This window comes from Glandiceps talaboti, chromosome 23, assembly GCF_964340395.1.
Source record: "Glandiceps talaboti chromosome 23, keGlaTala1.1, whole genome shotgun sequence".
Taxonomy (NCBI): Eukaryota; Metazoa; Hemichordata; class Enteropneusta; family Spengelidae; genus Glandiceps; species Glandiceps talaboti.
This window is the reverse complement of record NC_135571.1, coordinates 5755781-5777452: the sequence shown is the minus strand read 5'-3', so window position 1 is coordinate 5777452 and position 21672 is coordinate 5755781. Positions and strand designations below refer to the sequence as shown.

Sequence of the window (21672 nt, the reverse complement as noted above, 5' to 3'; positions counted from 1 at the left end):
GGTGCTGTAGCACAACTGTATTACATAGATGTTAATGTGTGTCTGCATGACAGATGGTGATAGACAGCTTGCCAGATAGTTGGTTATTGTCAAATGTTTGCATATCATTACTGTAGCAATGATTTTCTTATTTCTCTAAATGTGTTCAGGAACATTTCACACAATTATGTGAGTGATCTATAATATTAAAGATAAAGCAGATTGATATTTAGATGAGAAAAATAATAATTACTGTAAGAATAATTTCACACAATCATCAGATTTTAGAATATGGTCTGTAATTCATGAAGTAAGTCAATTGTATGTAATTAAAGGTGATTATGATTGTGGGCATTATATGTATGCAAAGCTGGAGGTTAACATGTAAGTTGTTCTCTGGAGAAATAATGAACTGCTCTACATTAACGTTCTTACTATGCGAACAAATCCTTGATACTGACGCTCTCACAGTAATGTTCATATAATGAAGTAGACCTATTTTTCAATCAATACAAAGTATCCCCTCTCCCCCAAAGAATGAAGTCAGAAATCACCATAAAGACTGGAAGTGTATTGAATGAAAATATTCACAACATACCTGTGATAATGATAGTAAATCCTAGTAGATGTTGCTTTGTACCTCAGTGCAAAAGCATGTGATTTATACTGAATTAGTCACAATTGATTGGTTATCTCAGCCAGGTATGTTTATTTCCTGTTACATGGATATGATGACTACCTGCATTTCTTCGTAAATTGTTAGTTGTCACTGGGAAGAGATGTATACCTAATTTTTCAGGATGGCCCTACTTGAAATTAACATTGATTGATGAACCATGTAAATTTTTCAGAGTTTGATACTGTTTACATTTGTGTGTAAATAAGGATCTCAATCCAAGTATATCATCTGTATTGTGACAAGTGTTGCCAAATACCTAAGCCTTGTGAATGATATCTTTTCAGATGAATAGAACTCCTCTTCACATTGCCTGTACACAGAGGAAAGGTGCTGTTGTAAAAATACTCTTACAGAAGGGTGCAAATATGGAAGCTAATGATACTGTAAGTTTGCATAAATATCATACACTTGTTATTTATCAAATTGAATGAGTGTTTAATTGGTGGATGACGTAAATTATTCAATTTCCTGTGTAGTTTATTAATATATTCCTGTCACATTAAAGTCATCACCTGCATTTTTTAAACCTTAAAATTTCATTGATCGAGAGAGCGCAAAGATCTAAATAATATCACAACGGAAACAATACAAGAAGTACATGTAAGTGTCATAATAATGTGTGACAAATTATATTAATCCATATAGAACATAGCGTCATATATTATACCAGCACTCAATATTGTTTTCAGTGTCGTAGTACTGTGCTATATGTTTCCCCATAAAACCCCTGCAGAAAGGTACAAATTTTGAAGCTATAACGATGAAGTATTTAGCTAAAACCGAAAATAATATATTGATAGGGAATACACAAATGTCACTTCTTAACATATATATCTAAAGAGAAAGTCTTCAACTGTTAAATTTTGAAAAAGCTAGTTGACAAAGATTTGATTACTGAACAGCTTTCCAGTATGTTTATGAAAAGTACCACTTGCCATTTACTGACTAAAATCTACCTTGTACAATCAATTTAGTCTTTCTAGCTACACAAAGGGATTCATACACTTGGATGTCCGCACTGTATATCAGTTGTTCAGTGAAATATTAAGTTGTGGTGATTGTTACAAACATCTATAACTCCGTCATTGATATATTTTCGCCATTCTCAAGAGAAGAGAACTATCTGATATAAAGTACTAGTATTTCCAAATTATAAAGATTGGAATAAGTTTAATACCGCTTGAATACTCACCATGGATTGGTTGACTCAATTATGATTAATTCCAACTCTTATCATATTTACCTTCTGTTACATTGCAGTGATTACTTGTATTTTTAACTATCTAAGTTCGTATAGGTATGTGAGGATCGGAGACCCAACTAGCATATCAGTTGTATAGTGAAATGTTAAAGTTGATGCTATGTCATACATAAGTGTTGCAAAACAGCTATAGCCTTGTGGTTGATATTTGTTTGCCTTTTTTCAGACAAACATGACTGCTCTCCACATTGCCTGTGAAATTAAGGGGAATGATGCTGTTGTAGAGATGCTTCTGGAGAAGGGAGCAAATGTTGAAGCTACTGATAATGTAAGTTTTAATTATCATGTACATGTGATTATGTATTGGCTATTCATCATACATAGAGTACACTGAGTGTTGTTCTGCGAATATGAAGATTACAATGGATGTTTGCACTGCAATAACGAAAAACGCTCATAAACAGTTCACACAGATTATGAGTGGATGTTTTATGATAATAAAGAACTGTATTTGTAGGAATGACACGGATGTTACGTATGTACTTGAATAGTTACAAAACCAACTGTTAGTGCAACTATTTTGTCAGAATACAGAAAAAAAGTTTACAACACATGGAGATTAATTGTTTATGAACCACTTCATCATCATTGAAATATAATCATGACCGGTATCTCGGTGACATTTATATTTCCCATATTAAAGGGGAAGATTTAAAATGGAGTTTGTCTGTCTGTTCACCCATCTGACTGTGTTTGTCTGTCTGTGAATCTGTTTACATATCCTTGTCTGTCTGTCTAAGTCTGTCTGTCCATCTGTCTGTCTCCGTCTATATGTTCTGACTCTGTCTGTCTGTCTGTCTGTCTGTCTGTCTGTCTGTCTGTCTGTCTCTGTCTGTCTCTGTCTGTCTGTCCATCAATCTGTCAATTTGTCTCTGCATCTCTCAGTCTGTCTGTCTGCGAGAAGCTGTAAATAAGCTTGAAAGTGCAGAATTTATTTGTGCTTCAGTGATCTTCCGGTCTAGATTATCTTGATAGAAGCCTATCAGAGAGATTAAGAAAAAACATGAACTGGGGGTGTTCATTTGCTGGATAATTATCCAGTTGCCTAACCAACCCTGTTGTTATCTTTGCAATATACGTGATCATCAATACAAAGTATCCCCTCTCCCCCACAGAATGAAGTCATAAATAATCACCATAAAAAAACTGAAAGTGTAAGAATTGAAAACATTCACAACATAACTCTGATAATGATAGTAAACCCTAGTAGATGCTTTGAACCTCAGTGCAAAAGCATGTGATTTTACACTGAATTAGTCACAACTGATTGGTCATCTCAGCCAGGTATATGTTTAATTCCTGTTACATTTATATGAGGACTTCCTGCATATTTAAGTGTCTGAATTTGTAGGTTAAGATTAGAGAATCTGATCCAAACTGTATATCAGATGTATAGGGAAAATATTAAGTCGATACTGTTGTGATGATTGTTACAAAAGAGCTATAACTTTGTCATTGATATATTTTTTGTGAATCATTTTTAGGGGAAGAGGACTGCTCTGCACGTCGCTAGTCTAAAGGGGGAGGACACTGTTGTTAAGATACTCTTAGAGAATGGTGCAAATATTGAAGCTACTGATAATGTAAGTTGGACATATAAAACAACATTTGTTGAATGTAAAGTATGGCAAGAGTTGTCACTGCAATACTAAAATGTGTTCACAAACATTAGGTACATGTAGCAAGTGGATGTTTTGTAATAACAAAAGTAAAACGAAACATTTGTATTGTAGAAATGACAAGGATGGCAAGCACTTTCAGAGTTACTTACCCAAAAAATTACTATAAGATGTTGATTCTGGTAATGAATTTCTTAAAGTCTCGAATTGTTTATGTAATAGAGTGACAATATGTGACATAGCTATTGTTCATACTCAAACCAAGTTATTATCTTTGAACAGTTATGTCATGACAATCTGTGTGTTACCTTGGTTGTTCTATGTCATGACAACCTGTTGCCACTGGTTTTGAGGTGCACAAAATATGAGTCAAAACGTTCGAACTCGTCATTACTTTTCCTGATTTTTCATAAATTATGCTTGAGGAGGTATAATTATATTATTCTCCAATATTTTACTTCATTCAGCCAGAAACTAGACATGACCAATGGGTTTGCCACTACTTGTCTAGCAACTCGAAGTGCCCTAAGATCACTCGTATTTTCCTTGGCTGAATGAAAACAAATATTTTAGAATAATAACTAAAAACATGTGTACACAAATGTTAATCAGTGACAGTACGATAATAATATGTTCGATGATATTCCAGTTATATTTGCTATGCATATCATTCATTGACAAGGGAATGTTTTCTATGTGGACTTCATCAGTTATAATACTGGGTCTCTGAAATAAACTTGCTAGTATCATTCCGGTTACACGGAAGTCAGGTTTTGAATATAGCATCATTGGATATGTAGAATTTATAGAATATTATCAGTAATTCATGAAGCAAGCCAATTGCATATAATTGTAATAGTGCCATGGGTGCTGTAGCACAACTGTATTACATAGATGTTAATGTGTGTCTGCATGACAGATGGTGATAGACAGCTTGCCAGATAGTTGGTTATTGTCAAATGTTTGCATATCATTACTGTAGCAATGATTTTCTTATTTCTCTAAATGTGTTCAGGAACATTTCACACAATTATGTGAGTGATCTATAATATTAAAGATAAAGCAGATTGATATTTAGATGAGAAAAATAATAATTACTGTAAGAATAATTTCACACAATCATCAGATTTTAGAATATGGTCTGTAATTCATGAAGTAAGTCAATTGTATGTAATTAAAGGTGATTATGATTGTGGGCATTATATGTATGCAAAGCTGGAGGTTAACATGTAAGTTGTTCTCTGGAGAAATAATGAACTGCTCTACATTAACGTTCTTACTATGCGAACAAATCCTTGATACTGACGCTCTCACGGTAATGTTCATATAATGAAGTAGACCTATTTTTCAATCAATACAAAGTATCCCCTCTCCCCCAAAGAATGAAGTCAGAAATCACCATAAAGACTGGAAGTGTATTGAATGAAAATATTCACAACATACCTGTGATAATGATAGTAAATCCTAGTAGATGTTGCTTTGTACCTCAGTGCAAAAGCATGTGATTTATACTGAATTAGTCACAATTGATTGGTTATCTCAGCCAGGTATGTTTATTTCCTGTTACATGGATATGATGACTACCTGCATTTCTTCGTAAATTGTTAGTTGTCACTGGGAAGAGATGTATACCTAATTTTTCAGGATGGCCCTACTTGAAATTAACATTGATTGATGAACCATGTAAATTTTTCAGAGTTTGATACTGTTTACATTTGTGTGTAAATAAGGATCTCAATCCAAGTATATCATCTGTATTGTGACAAGTGTTGCCAAATACCTAAGCCTTGTGAATGATATCTTTTCAGATGAATAGAACTCCTCTTCACATTGCCTGTACACAGAGGAAAGGTGCTGTTGTAAAAATACTCTTACAGAAGGGTGCAAATATGGAAGCTAATGATACTGTAAGTTTGCATAAATATCATACACTTGTTATTTATCAAATTGAATGAGTGTTTAATTGGTGGATGACGTAAATTATTCAATTTCCTGTGTAGTTTATTAATATATTCCTGTCACATTAAAGTCATCACCTGCATTTTTTAAACCTTAAAATTTCATTGATCGAGAGAGCGCAAAGATCCAAATAATATCACAACGGAAACAATACAAGAAGTACATGTAAGTGTCATAATAATGTGTGACAAATTATATTAATCCATATAGAACATAGCGTCATATATTATACCAGCACTCAATATTGTTTTCAGTGTCGTAGTACTGTGCTATATGTTTCCCCATAAAACCCCTGCAGAAAGGTACAAATTTTGAAGCTATAACGATGAAGTATTTAGCTAAAACCGAAAATAATATATTGATAGGGAATACACAAATGTCACTTCTTAACATATATATCTAAAGAGAAAGTCTTCAACTGTTAAATTTTGAAAAAGCTAGTTGACAAAGATTTGATTACTGAACAGCTTTCCAGTATGTTTATGAAAAGTACCACTTGCCATTTAATGACTAAAATCTACCTTGTACAATCAATTTAGTCTTTCTAGCTACACAAAGGGATTCATACACTTGGATGTCCGCACTGTATATCAGTTGTTCAGTGAAATATTAAGTTGTGGTGATTGTTACAAACATCTATAACTCCGTCATTGATATATTTTCGCCATTCTCAAGAGAAGAGAACTATCTGATATAAAGTACTAGTATTTCCAAAATATAAAGACGGATTATAAGTTTAATACCGCTTGAATACTCACCATTCATCATAGATATCTAACCAACATGAAGACTTAGATTGTATTAATGGATATAATGACATCATATATTTCACTAGATGGATATTAAAGTGTGTCTGCATGACAGAGTGTGATAGACAGCTTGCCAGATAGTGAAGTATAGATAATCAAATATTTGTATATCATTACATTGATGTTCTTGTATTAGTTCATAAATCTTTAGTTGTCACAGGGAAGAGATTTATACCCTTTTTTCAGGATGGCCCAACTTGAAATTAACATTGATTGATGAACCATGTAAATTTTTCAGAGTTTGATACTGTTTACATTTGTGTGTAAATAAGGATCTCAATCCAAGTATATCATCTGTATTGTGACAAGTGTTGCCAAATACCTAAGCCTTGTAAATGATATCTTTTCAGATGAATAGAACTCCTCTTCACATTGCCTGTACACAGAGGAAAGGTGCTGTTGTAAAAATACTCTTACAGAAGGGTGCAAACATGGAAGCTAATGATACTGTAAGTTTGCATAAAGATCATACACTTGTTATTTATCAAATTGAATGAGTGTTTAATTGGTGGATGGCGTAAATTATTCAATTTCCTGTGTAGTTTATTAATATATTCCTGTCACATTAAAGTCATCACCTGCATTTTTTAAACCTTAAAATTTCATTGATAGAGAGAGCGCAAAGATCCAAATAATATCACAACGGAAACAATACAAGAAGTACATGTAAGTGTCATAATAATGTGTGACAAATCATATTAATCCATATAGAACATAGAGTCATATATTATACCAGCACTCAATATTGTTTTCAGTGTCGTAGTACTGTGCTATATGTTTCCCCATAAAACCCCTGCAGAAAGGTACAAATTTTGAAGCTATAACGATGAAGTATTTAGCTAAAACCGAAAATAATATATTGATAGGTAATACACAAATGTCACTTCTTAACATATATATCTAAAGAGAAAGTCTTCAACTGTTACATTTTGAAAAAGCTAGTTGACAAAGATTTGATTACTGAACAGCTTTCCAGTATGTTTATGAAAAGTACCACTTGTCATTTACTTACTAAAATCTACCTTATACAATCAATTTAGTCTTACTAGCTACACAAAGGGATTCATACACTTGGATGTCCGCACTGTATATCAGTTGTTCAGTGAAATATTAAGTTGTGGTGATTGTTACAAAACATCTATAACTCCGTCATTGATATATTTTTGCCATTCTCAAGAGAAGAGAACTATCTGATATAAAGTACTAGTATTTCCAAAATATAAAGACGGAATATAAGTTTAATACTGCTTGAATACTCACCATTCATCATAGATATCTAACCAACATGAAGACTTAGATTGTATTAATGGATATAATGACATCATATATTTCACTAGATGGATATTAAAGTGTGTCTGCATGACAGAGTGTGATAGACAGCTTGCCAGATAGTGAAGTATAGATAATCAAATATTTGTATATCATTACATTGATCGATGTTCTTGCATTAGTTCATAAATTTTTAGTTGTCACTGGGAAGAGATGTATACCCTTTTTTCAGGATGGCCCAACTTGAAATTAACATTGATTGATGAACCATATAATTTTTTCAGAGTTTGATACTGTTCACATTTGTGTGTAAATAAGGATCTCAATCCAAGTATATCATCTGTATTGTGACAAGTGTTGCCAAATCACTAAGCCTTGTGATTGATATCTTTTCAGATGAAGAGAACTCCTCTTCACTTAGCCTGTAAAGAGAGGCATGCAGGTGCTGTTGTAAAAATACTCTTACAGAAGGGTGCAAATATTGAAGCTACTGATACTGTAAGTTTGCATAAGATCGTACATTTGTTATTTATCAAATTGAATTGTTTTGAATGTGGCATTCAGAAAGCATGATGGTTATTTTTTGGATGGCCCTAATTATCCACAATTGATTTGTTGACTCAATTATGATTAACTCCAACTCCTTTCATGTTTACTTTCTGTTACATTGCAGTGATTACTTGTATTTTTAACTATCTAAGTTTGTATATGAGGATCGGAGACCCAACTAGCATATCAGTTGTATAGTGAAATGTTAAAGTTGATGCTATGTCATACATAAGTGTTGCAAAACAGCTATAGCCTTGTGGTTGATATTTGTTTGCCTTTTTCAGACAAACATGACTGCTCTCCACATTGCCTGTGAAATTAAGGGGAATGATGCTGTTGTAGAGATGCTTCTGGAGAAGGGAGCAAATGTTGACGCTACTGATAATGTAAGTTTTAATTATCATGTACATGTGATTATGTATTGGCTATTCATCATACATAGAATACACTGAATGTTGTTTTGCGAATATGAAGATTACAATGGATGATTGCCCTGTGATAATGAAAAACATTCATAAACAGTTCACACAGATAATGAGTGGATGTTTTCTAATAATAAAGAACAGTGTTTGTAGGAATGGCACATGCCATGTACTTGAATAGTTACAAAACCAACTGTTAGCACAATGCCAGTGGTAATTAAAAATTATGCGTACTAATGTACCCATGTAACAGACAGTGCCAACTCAGACACTCGATTAGTGTGAATAACTATCTTGTTAGACTAAAGAAAAAAGTTTACAAACATTGAGATTAATTCTTCTATATGAACCCCTTCATTATCATTGAAATATAACCATGACTGTGGTATCGCAGTGACATTTATACTTTCCGTAAGGGGAATATTTGAAATGGCGCCTGTCTGTATGTTTGTTTTCTGTCTTATCCATCTACCTGCCTATGGTTGTCTTTGTCTGTGAAAGTCCATTTGATTATCCCTTCTGTCCATCTGTCTGTCCATCTGTTTGTCTGTCTTTCTGTCTATATTTATCTCTCCATGTCTGTCTGTGTCCCTCTGTCCATCCATTCACCCGTTTATCTGTCCATTTGTCTCTGCATCCCTCTGTCTGTCTGTCTCTGGCTGTCCATCCATCTGTATGTTTGTCTGTGTCATCGTTTTCACTAAAAACGGATGGATCAACTTAAATGAAACTTGGTTCATATCTTCCGTATGGGAGTGATCAGGTTTTGATAAACATCTGATACTATGTGTAATTAAGTATCTATCAGTACTGCATGGCGGAAATCTAAATGTTGCCCTCAGTGGCAGTTGTAAATGCTGCCCTCAGTGGCAGTTGTAATGTACTGCAATAAACTATCAGTACAGTATAAGCCAGAAATGTAAATGCTGCCCTCAGTGGCAGTTGTGATGCACTGCTGATGGTGTAATTTGACACATTAAAAAAACGTGAAATAGTGCAAACATTATCATAAATGCAAATATCACCAATATGCTTCAGTTTTCCTTATTTTCTGACATTTCCACATTATTTGTAATGACCACAGCCTCCTTGAATCATCTCAGCCTTCGAAGCATGATTCAGTTTATGTTTGGTAATATGATAAGGTAAATCTAATTTATCGCATTTCCACTCAATGCCTACTCATCCTGTTTGGGTGTTGATCATGTGACAGATAGTGATGTGCAATATGAATTATCTATTATGAAATATATATACTCGAAATCAAGTTGATATTAAAATCAAGCTTAAAATGGGTTGTATTAGTATTTAGAATTGCTTCGAATAATGAGTTTATGTCCTTCCTCAGTTTTTCTAAATTTGGCTTACATGTCACACTTAGTTTGAAATTTCTGCAAAGTGTTTTCACTTTATGTTCCAAATACATATGTTTGTCATTTATAGGATGGTATGACTGCTGTACAACTAGCCCATCATCATGGCCATGATTCTCTTGTGAACTTATTTGTGAAGGCAGAAAATACAGAAGAATCTGAAGATGTAAGTGAATTAGCCTGTTAAACCAGTGAAAAGGTTTAACTTTGAAAATGCATCAAATAGTAATTGCTACTGGATTATCAGTATTATAAGGCATTATGTAAACTGTTCGTTAATTTTAAGTACATAATACAAAAATGCAGCTGGCAACATTCAGTCCCTCATTCAAAAGTACATTTATACTTTAGCATTTAAGCTTAAAGTTATAAACCCAAGCATTTAAGCTCCTATATATATGGCCATGGGTTGCTAGTGTTTTATTAGTCTTGGTTACCCAGCCTCTTGCCATTTAGGGCATAGCCCCCATATCCCTCAACGGCAAGAGGATGGGTAACCGAGACTAGTGTTTTAGAAGACGAGCATAAGGATTTCTCTTTCTTTTTCGAGTTAAAACTTGTTCAACAATTCTCTTCACAGCTGCATACTAACCACATAAGAATGCAATCCGACATTGCTTTCGGGGGTATTTAGCCACAATTAAGTCTAATTTGATATCAAAATGAAACATTTTCTGGTTTATCAATGCAGTTATCAATACCCTTGAACAGTATGTGTTCAAAAGTGAATTATTTTGTATTGAGTCTCTCAAAATAACAATTTTTGCAATTTGTTTTCTTTATGTTAAAAAAGGATGAGATGCTGACAACAACCCTTGATAGTTTAGCTGATGAAAACAATTTGATGGACATTGGTAAGTTTATTTTTGTTAACTTTGTAGAACTGGTGGAGGTTCTTTATCTTTGGAAGAGCAATATTTTTACAAGTATTGAATTAGTAGCAGTTACTGACATTGTGTGACATTTATAGGAACAATGGCGTTAAATTTGTACTGTTTTCATCAAAGGAAACAAAATATATTCTCCCAAGGTCACCATGGATGGTTCTGAATGCAATCCATGTCGCTATTAAAATTTAAAATTTAGCATGGTGATAAGATTTTGTGAAGACATGATACTTGATTACACCATAGCATACATTAAATAAGGCCTAAAAAACTGTTCAGTAGTGCTAAAACTTTACCTACCCTACCTGTTCTAAAATTTAGTGTAATCGGAATCACACAATTTAATTGTTTAGACCTTATATAACTTTAAGTTTAATGCATGCTATGGTGTAGTAGTGCTGCCATAGGTATGGTAGTGTGTGTGTGTGTGTGTGTGTGTGTGTGTGTGTGTGTGTGTGTGTGTGTGTGTGAATGAACAATTTAAATTGAAAAAATCTACTGGAGCGACTGAGATAACACACCATGCCTATAGCACTACTGAATCTTATCAATTCAGTTGTGCTAAAAAGTTCAGGGTTGGCAGTGAAAAAGTAGGTGGGGTCGGACAATTTTAAAAGGTCTAATTGGGTGAATAAATTATTCACAGTTTCCAAATTTGCTGAAAGTGAAGATGATGTAGGTTCAACTGATCAGAGATTGAATGGGTATAATAACATCTCCCCGAAAGAAAGTAAATCATGGCCCATTTTTCGGAAATCGGTATGTATGTTATGTGACATGTTACTTATATATTCCATGTATTCATATTTTTAAAGAAAATACTTTTAAGCTTATTTGACGGAAATCTTACAATTTTATGACAGGAAAATGATAACTGTGAGACAAAATGGCAAACTTCTGGACTTAAGGTCTTTAATTTGGAGATATGTTTTCTGATAAGTGCCAGATTATATCCAATAGAATTACACTGAAATGTAAGGTGTTTAGTACCTGCACTCGTTGTTAATGACCCTTTATAATACTCTTATTTGGTATATACTTTCACATCTATTATACTTTGGAATTCCTTTTTTTTAAAAACATGTTATGATCCTCTTTAATTTAGGTGTCCCACGGCAAGGGGGTGTATAAGAAAAGGCCTATGAAGTGTTCAAAATGTTCATTGAGATTCTATGATTCAAAGCACAAGAATGAACATGAAAAAATACATGCTACGGTGAGAAACTTTGGCATTTCAAATAATATTCATTGAAGTAATAAATTTGAAAGCCATGTTCAGATATGGTTGAACATTAAAATTTTTGAAGAAAAAATACTTCGATTTTTATTAAAAGTTTCATTGATAAGCTTCAAATGTAGTTAATGTATGAGATTGATAGTTTAAGCAGCGATTGCTTTATTATAATAAGAATATAGTATACCAAGAACTTTGAAAGGAACAAATGATTATGTCCATTAGTTTGCAGCTGTGAAGAAAGCTATGAAAAAGACATCCAAAAAGGGTGATTATCCACAACTTGAACAGCAAACCATTCAGGTAAGATTAAGACTATATTAACCTGATGCACATATGACAGTGAGTGTGTACTAGGAGTATTTGCAAGAATGTTTGTTGCGTTAAAGAAAGTCATGAAAAGGATATCTAGAATTTAGAAAGGGTGATAACCAACCACAGACATTAGATAGCAAACCATCAGGGTAAAAATTACAGCGACATTACATGATTTCAAGGTATCTGTATGACTGTATTATGGTGTTCTATGACGCTGTATTTTCTTGAACAAATTGAGTGAAAGTACAGCAAAACAACCTAGAGAGAGGAAATTGCACCAAGCAATACTAATACTCAACCATCCTATGCATTGCATACAGGTGTGCAATACTTTTTGGTATACAAATAAATATAGATTTGATTGATTCTCTCATTTGGTTATTTATTTATATTGATTTCTGTATCAATAATTAATTATTGATATTCATATATTAATTAAATCAATGATATAGAAAACCAAATATTAATAATAGTCTTTATATCATTATAGTAACCCATTCCCTCCATCCATGATGTTGGATTATAATTATATTACATACTGAATAGTTCTATCATATTCATTGTCATTTAATTATTATTTTGAGATTTGGGTTCAGAACCTTGACAATCTTTCCTGTTTTTTTTTCTTATATTTTGTCACTTATCAGCTTATTCAGAGAAAAACACGAGGTAAATGTTCAGTAAGCTGTCAATTCTGTAGCGAGGAGTTCTTCAGTACTCAAGAAAAAAAAGAGCATGAAAAAATGCATGCTAAGAAAACAAATACTGGTGATGATGGAGGAGAAGACAAAATGCCTTCAAGGGCTCATAGCGGTAATGTTGGTGATACATATATTAATAAGGTATGTTATATTTCTGGCAATTCTATATCTAAATGGATGGAAAAACCTTGAAATTGTTTGTCTTATGTTGTGTTAACTTAGGACACACTTTCCTAGCATGAATTGTACTCAAGGAAACAATTAAAGGAGAGTGCCAGTCCAGGAAGTAAAGAGATTTTCACAAACTATTGGTTATAGAGAGCTGTTTCATGATTTTATATCATCTACAATTATACGGTTTCAGGAAAGACATGAAGTTAATTTTTTGCCTTTATAGAGTATCTTTGCTATTGGCTATTGCATCATGGGAAGTCGGCGGAAATAATGCATTGAAGTTGCACACTGAATATTCATTAGAGATGTTTTACACTGCTAAGGTATAGGCACTCAGGACTCATGAATATTCAGTGTGCAACTTGAATGATTGACCTAAGGGGCTTTGTTTGCCTTTTTGTCAAAACCCTCAGGTAACGAGTATTTTCCAGCTGATTGAAGAGAAATATTGGAGAATAATAATTATACCAGCAGTAGTAATAAGAAAAATTCGGGAAAGTAATGGTACTTTTGAACATTTTGACTCTTATTTTGAACACAGCAGAACCAGTGACGTAGACCCATGTTGTCACGACATAAATGTGCTTTGTCATGATGTTAAGACAACAAGGTATATATAGAAAGTATATAGAAAGGCAAGTGTGAATAATAAACACATGTCACGTAGATTAACAAGAACGTCCAGCTGGTCAAGTCAAGATTATCAAGTGATTCACTGTCGCTCAGCAGAGTAAATAAAAACAGAAAGCACACAGATAAAAATGATAAAAGGTTAAAGATTTAAAATGCAGATAACAAATGTAGTAGCCAGGGCTCTATCAGCTTACTTCTCAAATCATTAATTTAATATTTTATTTCATTATGCGTTAATATTGCAGATAGTCCGAAGAAATGGGAAATGTGTATTGAAGTGTTCAACGTGCAATGAGTACATCTTCAGTGTGGATGATAAAAATGAACATGAGAAAAGACACATCGCAGAAACTATATCTAGTGGTGCAGAAGACCACATAATCGAGAGATCACTGAATGATGACATGGGGGTAAGTCAGTGTATATTACAGAGAGTAAACTTTGTAAGTATTCATATGTTGGTGTAGGAAAACATGTAATTTACACTGTAACAAGAAAAGTTCAAATCAGATTTATTTCTGCCCTTAGTACATTAACGTTTGTATTGGTTACTGCTACAAACTTACAGTATGATTTTAGTTGATAACACAACACTTAAGTAATTTGCTACATGCTTCGAAATGTTGTAAGATGCAGACTACATTTTACATTTGTTCAACCATATTTATGATTTCCTGCAAGGGTGTATGGGAAACCTCTGTTGATATCACAAATACCCCTATCTCTCTGTTTCTACACTTTTTTACCATTTTACAAAGAGCTTACGTTATTTCTTACATTATGAAAGGCATTCCTATTAACCCTTGCAGGAAATTCGCAAAATATCCAAACACATGTCAATTGTAGTTACAGGTTTTATATATCAAATTCAGGTGAGTAACTGAAGTGATATTTTGTTATTCCAAATCAGATGCAAGTTGATAGTAGTAATCAATACAATCTAAGTTTACTGAAGACAGGAATAAATCTGACAGAACCTTACCTTTAATGTACAACTGTTTAGTTGTAGCAAAATATGATAATTTGACAAATGAAAAAAATGCCTCTTTGTCTCTTTCATGTCTTTTGTTTTACATAACATGTATGTTATTCCTTCTTACCTAATTCTTTCACCTTCAATATGGCTTATTATACCTTTGTTCTGTGTCACAAGTTACTGATGATATTGTGATTGTAGATATACTTAATACTGGAAAACTAGCTTCTTTGTACTGAGTTGAAAAATGACCACCTAAGATTGCACCTTTTGATAAAAGTATATCACTTTGAAAATACCAAAATATGGACCCCATACCTTGTACAGTGCTCAGTGTCCTATGTTTGATACAGGCACAAACTATTAGATTTCAACTTGTATTATCTTGTACATAATCTAATATTTGCAAAACAGAGCTAAGAATGATTGACAGGCCATTGAATTTCAATTTTTCGAGTTTGAATCAATGATTCAGAAACACCTCTTTTGCTAGGTTGTGGACACAGACAATTCAACCAAGCCATCACAGAATGAGGAAAGTTTGACAGTGGTTGAGGATAGCGAACCATCCCGAAAAAGGAAGAGTATTCATGGGAATTGGGACAGTGTTTGTCAAGATAGCAATACCATAGGACATAGTGACAAGACAGAAGCAGAATGTGAATTGTTGAATGAAGTTAAAAGCTGTGATACAGACCATGCAGAGACTGTTGTGAAAAATGTGGTAACAGAAAGTAAGGAACAAACACAGGTTATACCAAGAGACGGGCAAGAATGTAGTAGTACTTATGTACGCGATGATGATATTGTCCCTATCAAGAAGCAAAAGAAAGGACACAAGCTACAAGGTAGCGCACCTTCAGGAAAACTTGCCAAACATTTCATGCTAGTGAATGAGTTGTCATCTGGAGTCAGAAAACGAAAGAATACCATAAAGAACAAAGGTTGTGAGACAAAGGAAACTCATACTATTGATGTTGTAAAACCTTTCAAGAAGCAGAAGATGGAATCTTCTTCACTTGACAGAGCACTTGAAAGATCTGTTGTCAGGTGTGCAGGAAAACCTTCAAGACCTGACTTGTTAGAAGTCTTATCTGGAGTGAGAGATCCAAAACAGATTAGTGACAAAGGAAACCAAACACCATGTGACACTGCCAGAAACAGAAAAAGAGCTAAAAGAAGAAAAATAGCAAAGAATGTAAGTGAGTTAAAAGAGCAGCCAGATTGTCCTATCCCTCCTGAGAAAGCTGCAGTACAGAAAAGCACTCTTAGTGAAGCACAGTTACTCCTCCATCTGTCAACATCTCAACCAATAAACTCACCAGTTCAAGATGTTAATATACCAAGGGAAGATCAAGAGAAGCAAACCGAAGATTCTAAAGTAAAGACGACGTTAATATCTACAAACAACGCAACCTCTTCCTGTAACTTTAACACTGCAAGTGATGAAGTACCCATTGGCTCTACTACATTAACTGAGAGCCCTGAAACCCTTGTACATGATGAAAAGTCAATACAGTATGCCAAAACCAGGGATAAAACTATTAGTGTTAGTGAAAGTTATGAGACTCTGTTACGTAATGACGAATGTGTAAGTAGTGGAAGTGTAGAAATTAATGTTCCAATGGGGGAAACTGTCAAGACTGGAAAAGACCTTGGAGAGGCCAGTGAAGACTGTATGCAAGATACAAACGATGACAAACCCACAGAAAGCTGTGTTGATACAGTCCCTCCCACACAAAGAATGGGATACAGAGAAGTGGAGAGTGGTATTAATCTGATTTTTCCAGATGCTGATCCTGGGATGACTATTGAAAATAATGCAGCCACGGTGAATGTTGAAACAGTGAGAATATCCATGGAAACCTCTTCACGTAAGCACAATTATTCAGATGATGCCGAAGAACATCATGACATGCACAACGAAAATGAGACAAAAGCAAGGGATACAGAAATAGAGGTTGCAAATATGGATGGAATTGACAAAAACACCACAAATGAACTGAGCCTCGATGTTGGGACAATGAAGAATGGACAGGTATCAGTCAGCAATCAAGTCATACAAAATGATGTTGAGAAACAAACAGGCAGTGCAGATGCTTTGAATGAATCTGTTGACACAACTGATGAGAACTCTCATAGTACATCGAAATCCACAGGCAAGATGGAACAAGCTGAACAAATTCCTACAGATGAAAATCTTGCGGCTAGCCAAGGCCAGGAGGTGCAGGCAGTGACTCCTAGAGCACGATCGAAGACCAATGGACGAAAATGTGACATCTGTGGGAAAATATTCTCTAAAAGTAGCAATATGCTTCGTCACAAACGTCAACATTCTGAAACGTCTACCACAGTCACGTGTAAAATATGTGATGCTACATTTACAACTAAACAGAACTTAAAAGAACATCTGGTTGTCCATAATGATGCAAGAGCTTTCATTTGTGATATTTGTAACAACAGTTACAAAAGAAACAAGGATTTACTAAGACATAAGAGGGAGAAGCATTAAACAAACATATTCTAGTCATAAATGACGTCATTCTTGTACAATGTGGATAGGATCATTATTGGAATGGGACCTCAAAGACATATCAAGACCGGATAAGACTTTCCTTTGATGTTTGCCGCAGTAGCAAGCCATTTTCCGCCACATTGTCTATGATTAAATATAGTCACAAATTGTTACCTTAAAAGAGACTTTATCATCACAGATTTCCAACAAATGTTGTATTGACAAACGACCAACATTTCAAAGAATTTGGTCTGACTTTGAAGAGCTTTGCACTATGCCATGAACGAAAGCAACGTTTGAGTGATATACTTTATTCTGTTTTGCATCTGGAAATCCGTAACTATTTTGTGTGTGGGTTATTGTTTTAAAATTCTGTACACTACACTACACTACACTACACTACATGTACACTACACTACACTACACTACACTACACTACACTACATGTAGGGAGAGATCGTACATGTAGGGAGAGATCGTACATATACATATCTGACAATTATTCTCTCAATAATTGTTTATCTCAAGCTGGCTAGCTGTTACTACTAAAAGAAATGGGTATACTGAGTATGGCAAATGTATGATGTAAATTATCTATCACCAATCTGTGTCTACCCATAACATGTTTGTATATATGCTTTCACACATACAGCACACATACTTTCAGTGAGCAATATGTTTACAAGTATCATCTCTCACACAACACATAAGATCCTAAGCATACATACAGTACTTTGAAGTTTGAGTGAGCATTTGTTTATATTTCAGCTGAGTAGGTTTTGTTAGGAAAATAATTTGGTTATTACAAAGATGAGTACTGCAGTTTTTTGTCTGTCAATAAATATACTGATGTATTTTTGAAACAAAATTATAATCTCATTCTTCCTAACGCGTTTAGTATGACTTGCATATTTCTAGGCTAGTACAGGGACAGGGGTTGTTTTCAATTTTCACTCATCTGGGATTCCATGCTTTTGTCACATGATTCCAGCACTGAGTCATGTGACCAACCCAGAACATCAGACTGGTGAACAAGTCCACAGATGTGGACGAAAGCTTCAGTTTTGCATTTATTAATTATATATTGTGTGTAGTGTTTCAAAACTTTAAGTTCTATGTTAGTACTTAGGCATTCCTTTATATAGTTTTATAACATGCTAATGAGCATGTTTTCTATCTTCTATGAATACCTTTGGTCTTCGTTGAGTATTTAGACTCCCTGTCTTAAACCACATGCAAATAATTTTGATATTTTTGAATACTGATCGCAGCTTTTGCATATTTGATGTCTTTTGGTATTCCTTGATATTCAGACATTCATCATATACACCTAGAAATACAAATAGATCTTATATCTTTACTAATGGTTTAATTTAATATTGTCTGGAAAGCGGTTATTGTTTTAAGTTCTTTTGTTTTTTATTCAAAGGGTAAGGGGCACTGAGGGGCAAAACTACTTGACGATCCAAGCCACATTTATATATTCATGTACTGAATAAAACTTTTCATAATTTCCATCATAATTTCCATGATTTGCCAATTAGATAATTTTGTTGTTTGTGGAAAAATAAACTTGTCTTCTTAGATAGCATTATATATGCTTAGTTCTGGTTCAATATAGTTGACACACCAAAAAGTAACACAAAATACAACAAAAACACAAACTCACCTTATGCGCCTCTTTTATGTCTGATCCTTAGATAGATAACGTTCTTTTTCATGTTCTGTTTACCCGTGTTTTGCTGAAGCGACCATATGTACGAGGATTTGGTATTTATTTTGGATTTTTCAATTATAAAACAATATAAAACATCGTATCATGGCTTCCTACTTGAAAAATCAATGTGAAACAAGATATGCCAAGTCTTTGTTTGTAACTCAGTAAATTGCAAAAGATTAATAGATGAGTAAAATATTTGTCATTATGCGTACAATAACAAAAACTTTTAGTCATATATCTTTCAAATTTGGATTACAAACACAGACTTGGTCTATGTTTGTTTCACCTAGATTTCAAGTAGGAAGTCATGATAAAATTGTTTTATACATTAAGAATGCAATTGAAATCCCCAATTTTCACCCATATGGTCACTTTAAACAGAGGGAGAATTCTTTGAATAAAAACATCTAGAACATATTAGAGTGTCTGGTTAAATTTACTTTACAATCTCTCGCCGTTTCCCTTCCCAACCTCTACTATCAAATATATGTATACTGCCATCGTTCTTGTATGGCCCATCTCCTTGTATTTACAACCCTAATACATATAGACTTTCTTACATTCCTCACTGACTTAGCTAAATTGACTATGTTTACATTGACTTTGTCCAAGCTTATATACAAGTACCTTCAGGTTAATGGTCTCGATTGAATTAGGATCAACGGTTATGTGTTCCAATAGTTTCATTCACTGTGTAGAATTCTCTACAAATCTTAATTCCGTCAATCAACAGTGCAACAAAATATCATAGTCTTCCAACATTTCTACGACTGACAGCCATCTTCATCTGATAATGAGGCAATGACCTAAAAAAGACTAAGGTGGTGTAAAAGTTATGACCGGTTCCACCGAGTCTCTTCCCGTAGCAATAGTAGACACGGATCTGGTAGAATAGATCCACCATTTCTGTTCAGTGTTCTTTCCTATTAATTTGATATGTATAGCCTCATCAAGCACTTTTCTGTATTGATCTCTTGATTCCTTATCTAATATTGTTACCTCTGATACCCGTCGATACCTATTGATTGATGAAATAATTAAGTGTTGTTGGGATAAACAGTTAGGTTTGTTAAACAGTTGTCTTGCAGAGCTTAAGAAAAAGTTGGTCCAATATCTTTAAAAAATGATCCCCTGTTAATGATGCCACTGTAAACATAGCAATAATGCAAGAATCTGGATTGATCTCTAAGAAAATCTGTCTTCAAGCCAACACCCACATGCGGTGCGCCCTCGACGGTTACATTGCAATAACAACTCACCTAGCACGACGAGTGGGTTGTCTACGAAACCGATGAGGGCTCACTGTACAACTTACAAGACTTGGATTGAACTTGCGATTGACCCAAGGTCGTAGCTGCAAGGTCAAAGTGAATATGGCGACAATTTAGCCAAGCTGGTGAATGCTATGAAAGAGTTTAACCACCCCTGTCATGACGGCTAATTGTTTGCTAAAACCCCATTCAATTCAAGACGAAAATGACACAGAAAACTACATTTTGTTATTTTATAAATTTATTCATTCATATCTTTTATATATAGAATATTATGGGATGTCAGCCATTCAAATGTATATGTGGACCGGGAACATATGTATATACAATATCGTGAATACATAAATGATCACACGTGATAAAAATCTATGAAAACTGGCCAACAAAAATTACACAAAACGATATTTACAAATATTTTGTTTGAGGTGTTTTGTTTTATACTTTTATAAGTTTTAAACGTGATATGTATAAACATATGCTACATAAAATGTAGAGGTGAAAATTAAAATGAACAACGATAGATACATTCAATGGATCCAGGATACGAAGTGTTAATTGATATAAAAAACCCAAATAAAGTTACGACAATCTCAATTCAAATATCATACAGGAGAAATGTTGTAACCCTGATATTTCTGGTGAATTTGGGCTAGGTGGTTGTAGTAGTAGTAGTAGTAGTAGTAGTAGTAGTCTGTCTGTCTGTCTGTCTGTCTGTCTGTCTGTCTGTCTGTCTGTCCGTCCGTCTGTCTGCCTGTTTGTCACTGTATGTCTGTCTGTCATAAAGTAAAGGATAATTTTGAAACTTGTCATTGTTCATCTTGTATAACTGTTCAGTTACATCCCTTAGTTTTTAGATATATATTATTTGTATGGTTTCATGACAGCGTCAACCATTCACTCTATACTAAGTATTGACAAATGGGAACAAAGGTGAGACTAATGTTAACTTATCTGCATTTATTTACATAAGGGGACCCAGAAAGATCATTTTCACCAATTCTGCATCGTGCAACCTCTCTTTGTTACAAAATTGGTATATTGGTTTAGAAGAAGCCCGCTGTTCACTGAGGCATTCTGGGAAATAAACAAAGTTAGGAAATCCTCTCCTTTCGAAACACTAGCAACAAAATACGGACAGTTGTGAGACTAAAGAGAAGCTCCTAACATTGTGTATTTCCCATGATGCCAGACATATAGCAGGCCTTTTACTAGGCTAGGTTTGTTAATTTGTGTAACTCTGTCTTAGATGTCCAATTGGTGAAAATGTCTTAAAGTGGCCATATGGACGAGAATTTTGTATTTATTTTGGATTTTTATTCGATAA

General features: G+C 34.1%; 1 protein-coding gene across 1 annotated transcript in view; it reads left to right on the top strand.

Moving 5' to 3' along the window:
* The window catches only part of LOC144453197 (uncharacterized), a 67933-nt gene extending 48501 nt beyond the window's left edge, over positions 1-19432 (top strand). Inside the window, exons 19-31 of the mRNA XM_078144473.1 lie at positions 943-1041; positions 5347-5445; positions 6657-6755; positions 7972-8073; positions 8409-8510; positions 9990-10085; positions 10713-10773; positions 11453-11565; positions 11912-12022; positions 12266-12343; positions 13006-13200; positions 14112-14276; positions 15336-19432. Coding sequence (XP_078000599.1) covers positions 943-1041; positions 5347-5445; positions 6657-6755; positions 7972-8073; positions 8409-8510; positions 9990-10085; positions 10713-10773; positions 11453-11565; positions 11912-12022; positions 12266-12343; positions 13006-13200; positions 14112-14276; positions 15336-17354 — 3339 coding nt within the window. The 3' untranslated portion in view covers positions 17355-19432. The remainder of the gene's footprint in view (positions 1-942; positions 1042-5346; positions 5446-6656; positions 6756-7971; positions 8074-8408; positions 8511-9989; positions 10086-10712; positions 10774-11452; positions 11566-11911; positions 12023-12265; positions 12344-13005; positions 13201-14111; positions 14277-15335) is intronic.
* The last annotated feature ends 2240 nt before the right edge of the window (positions 19433-21672 follow it).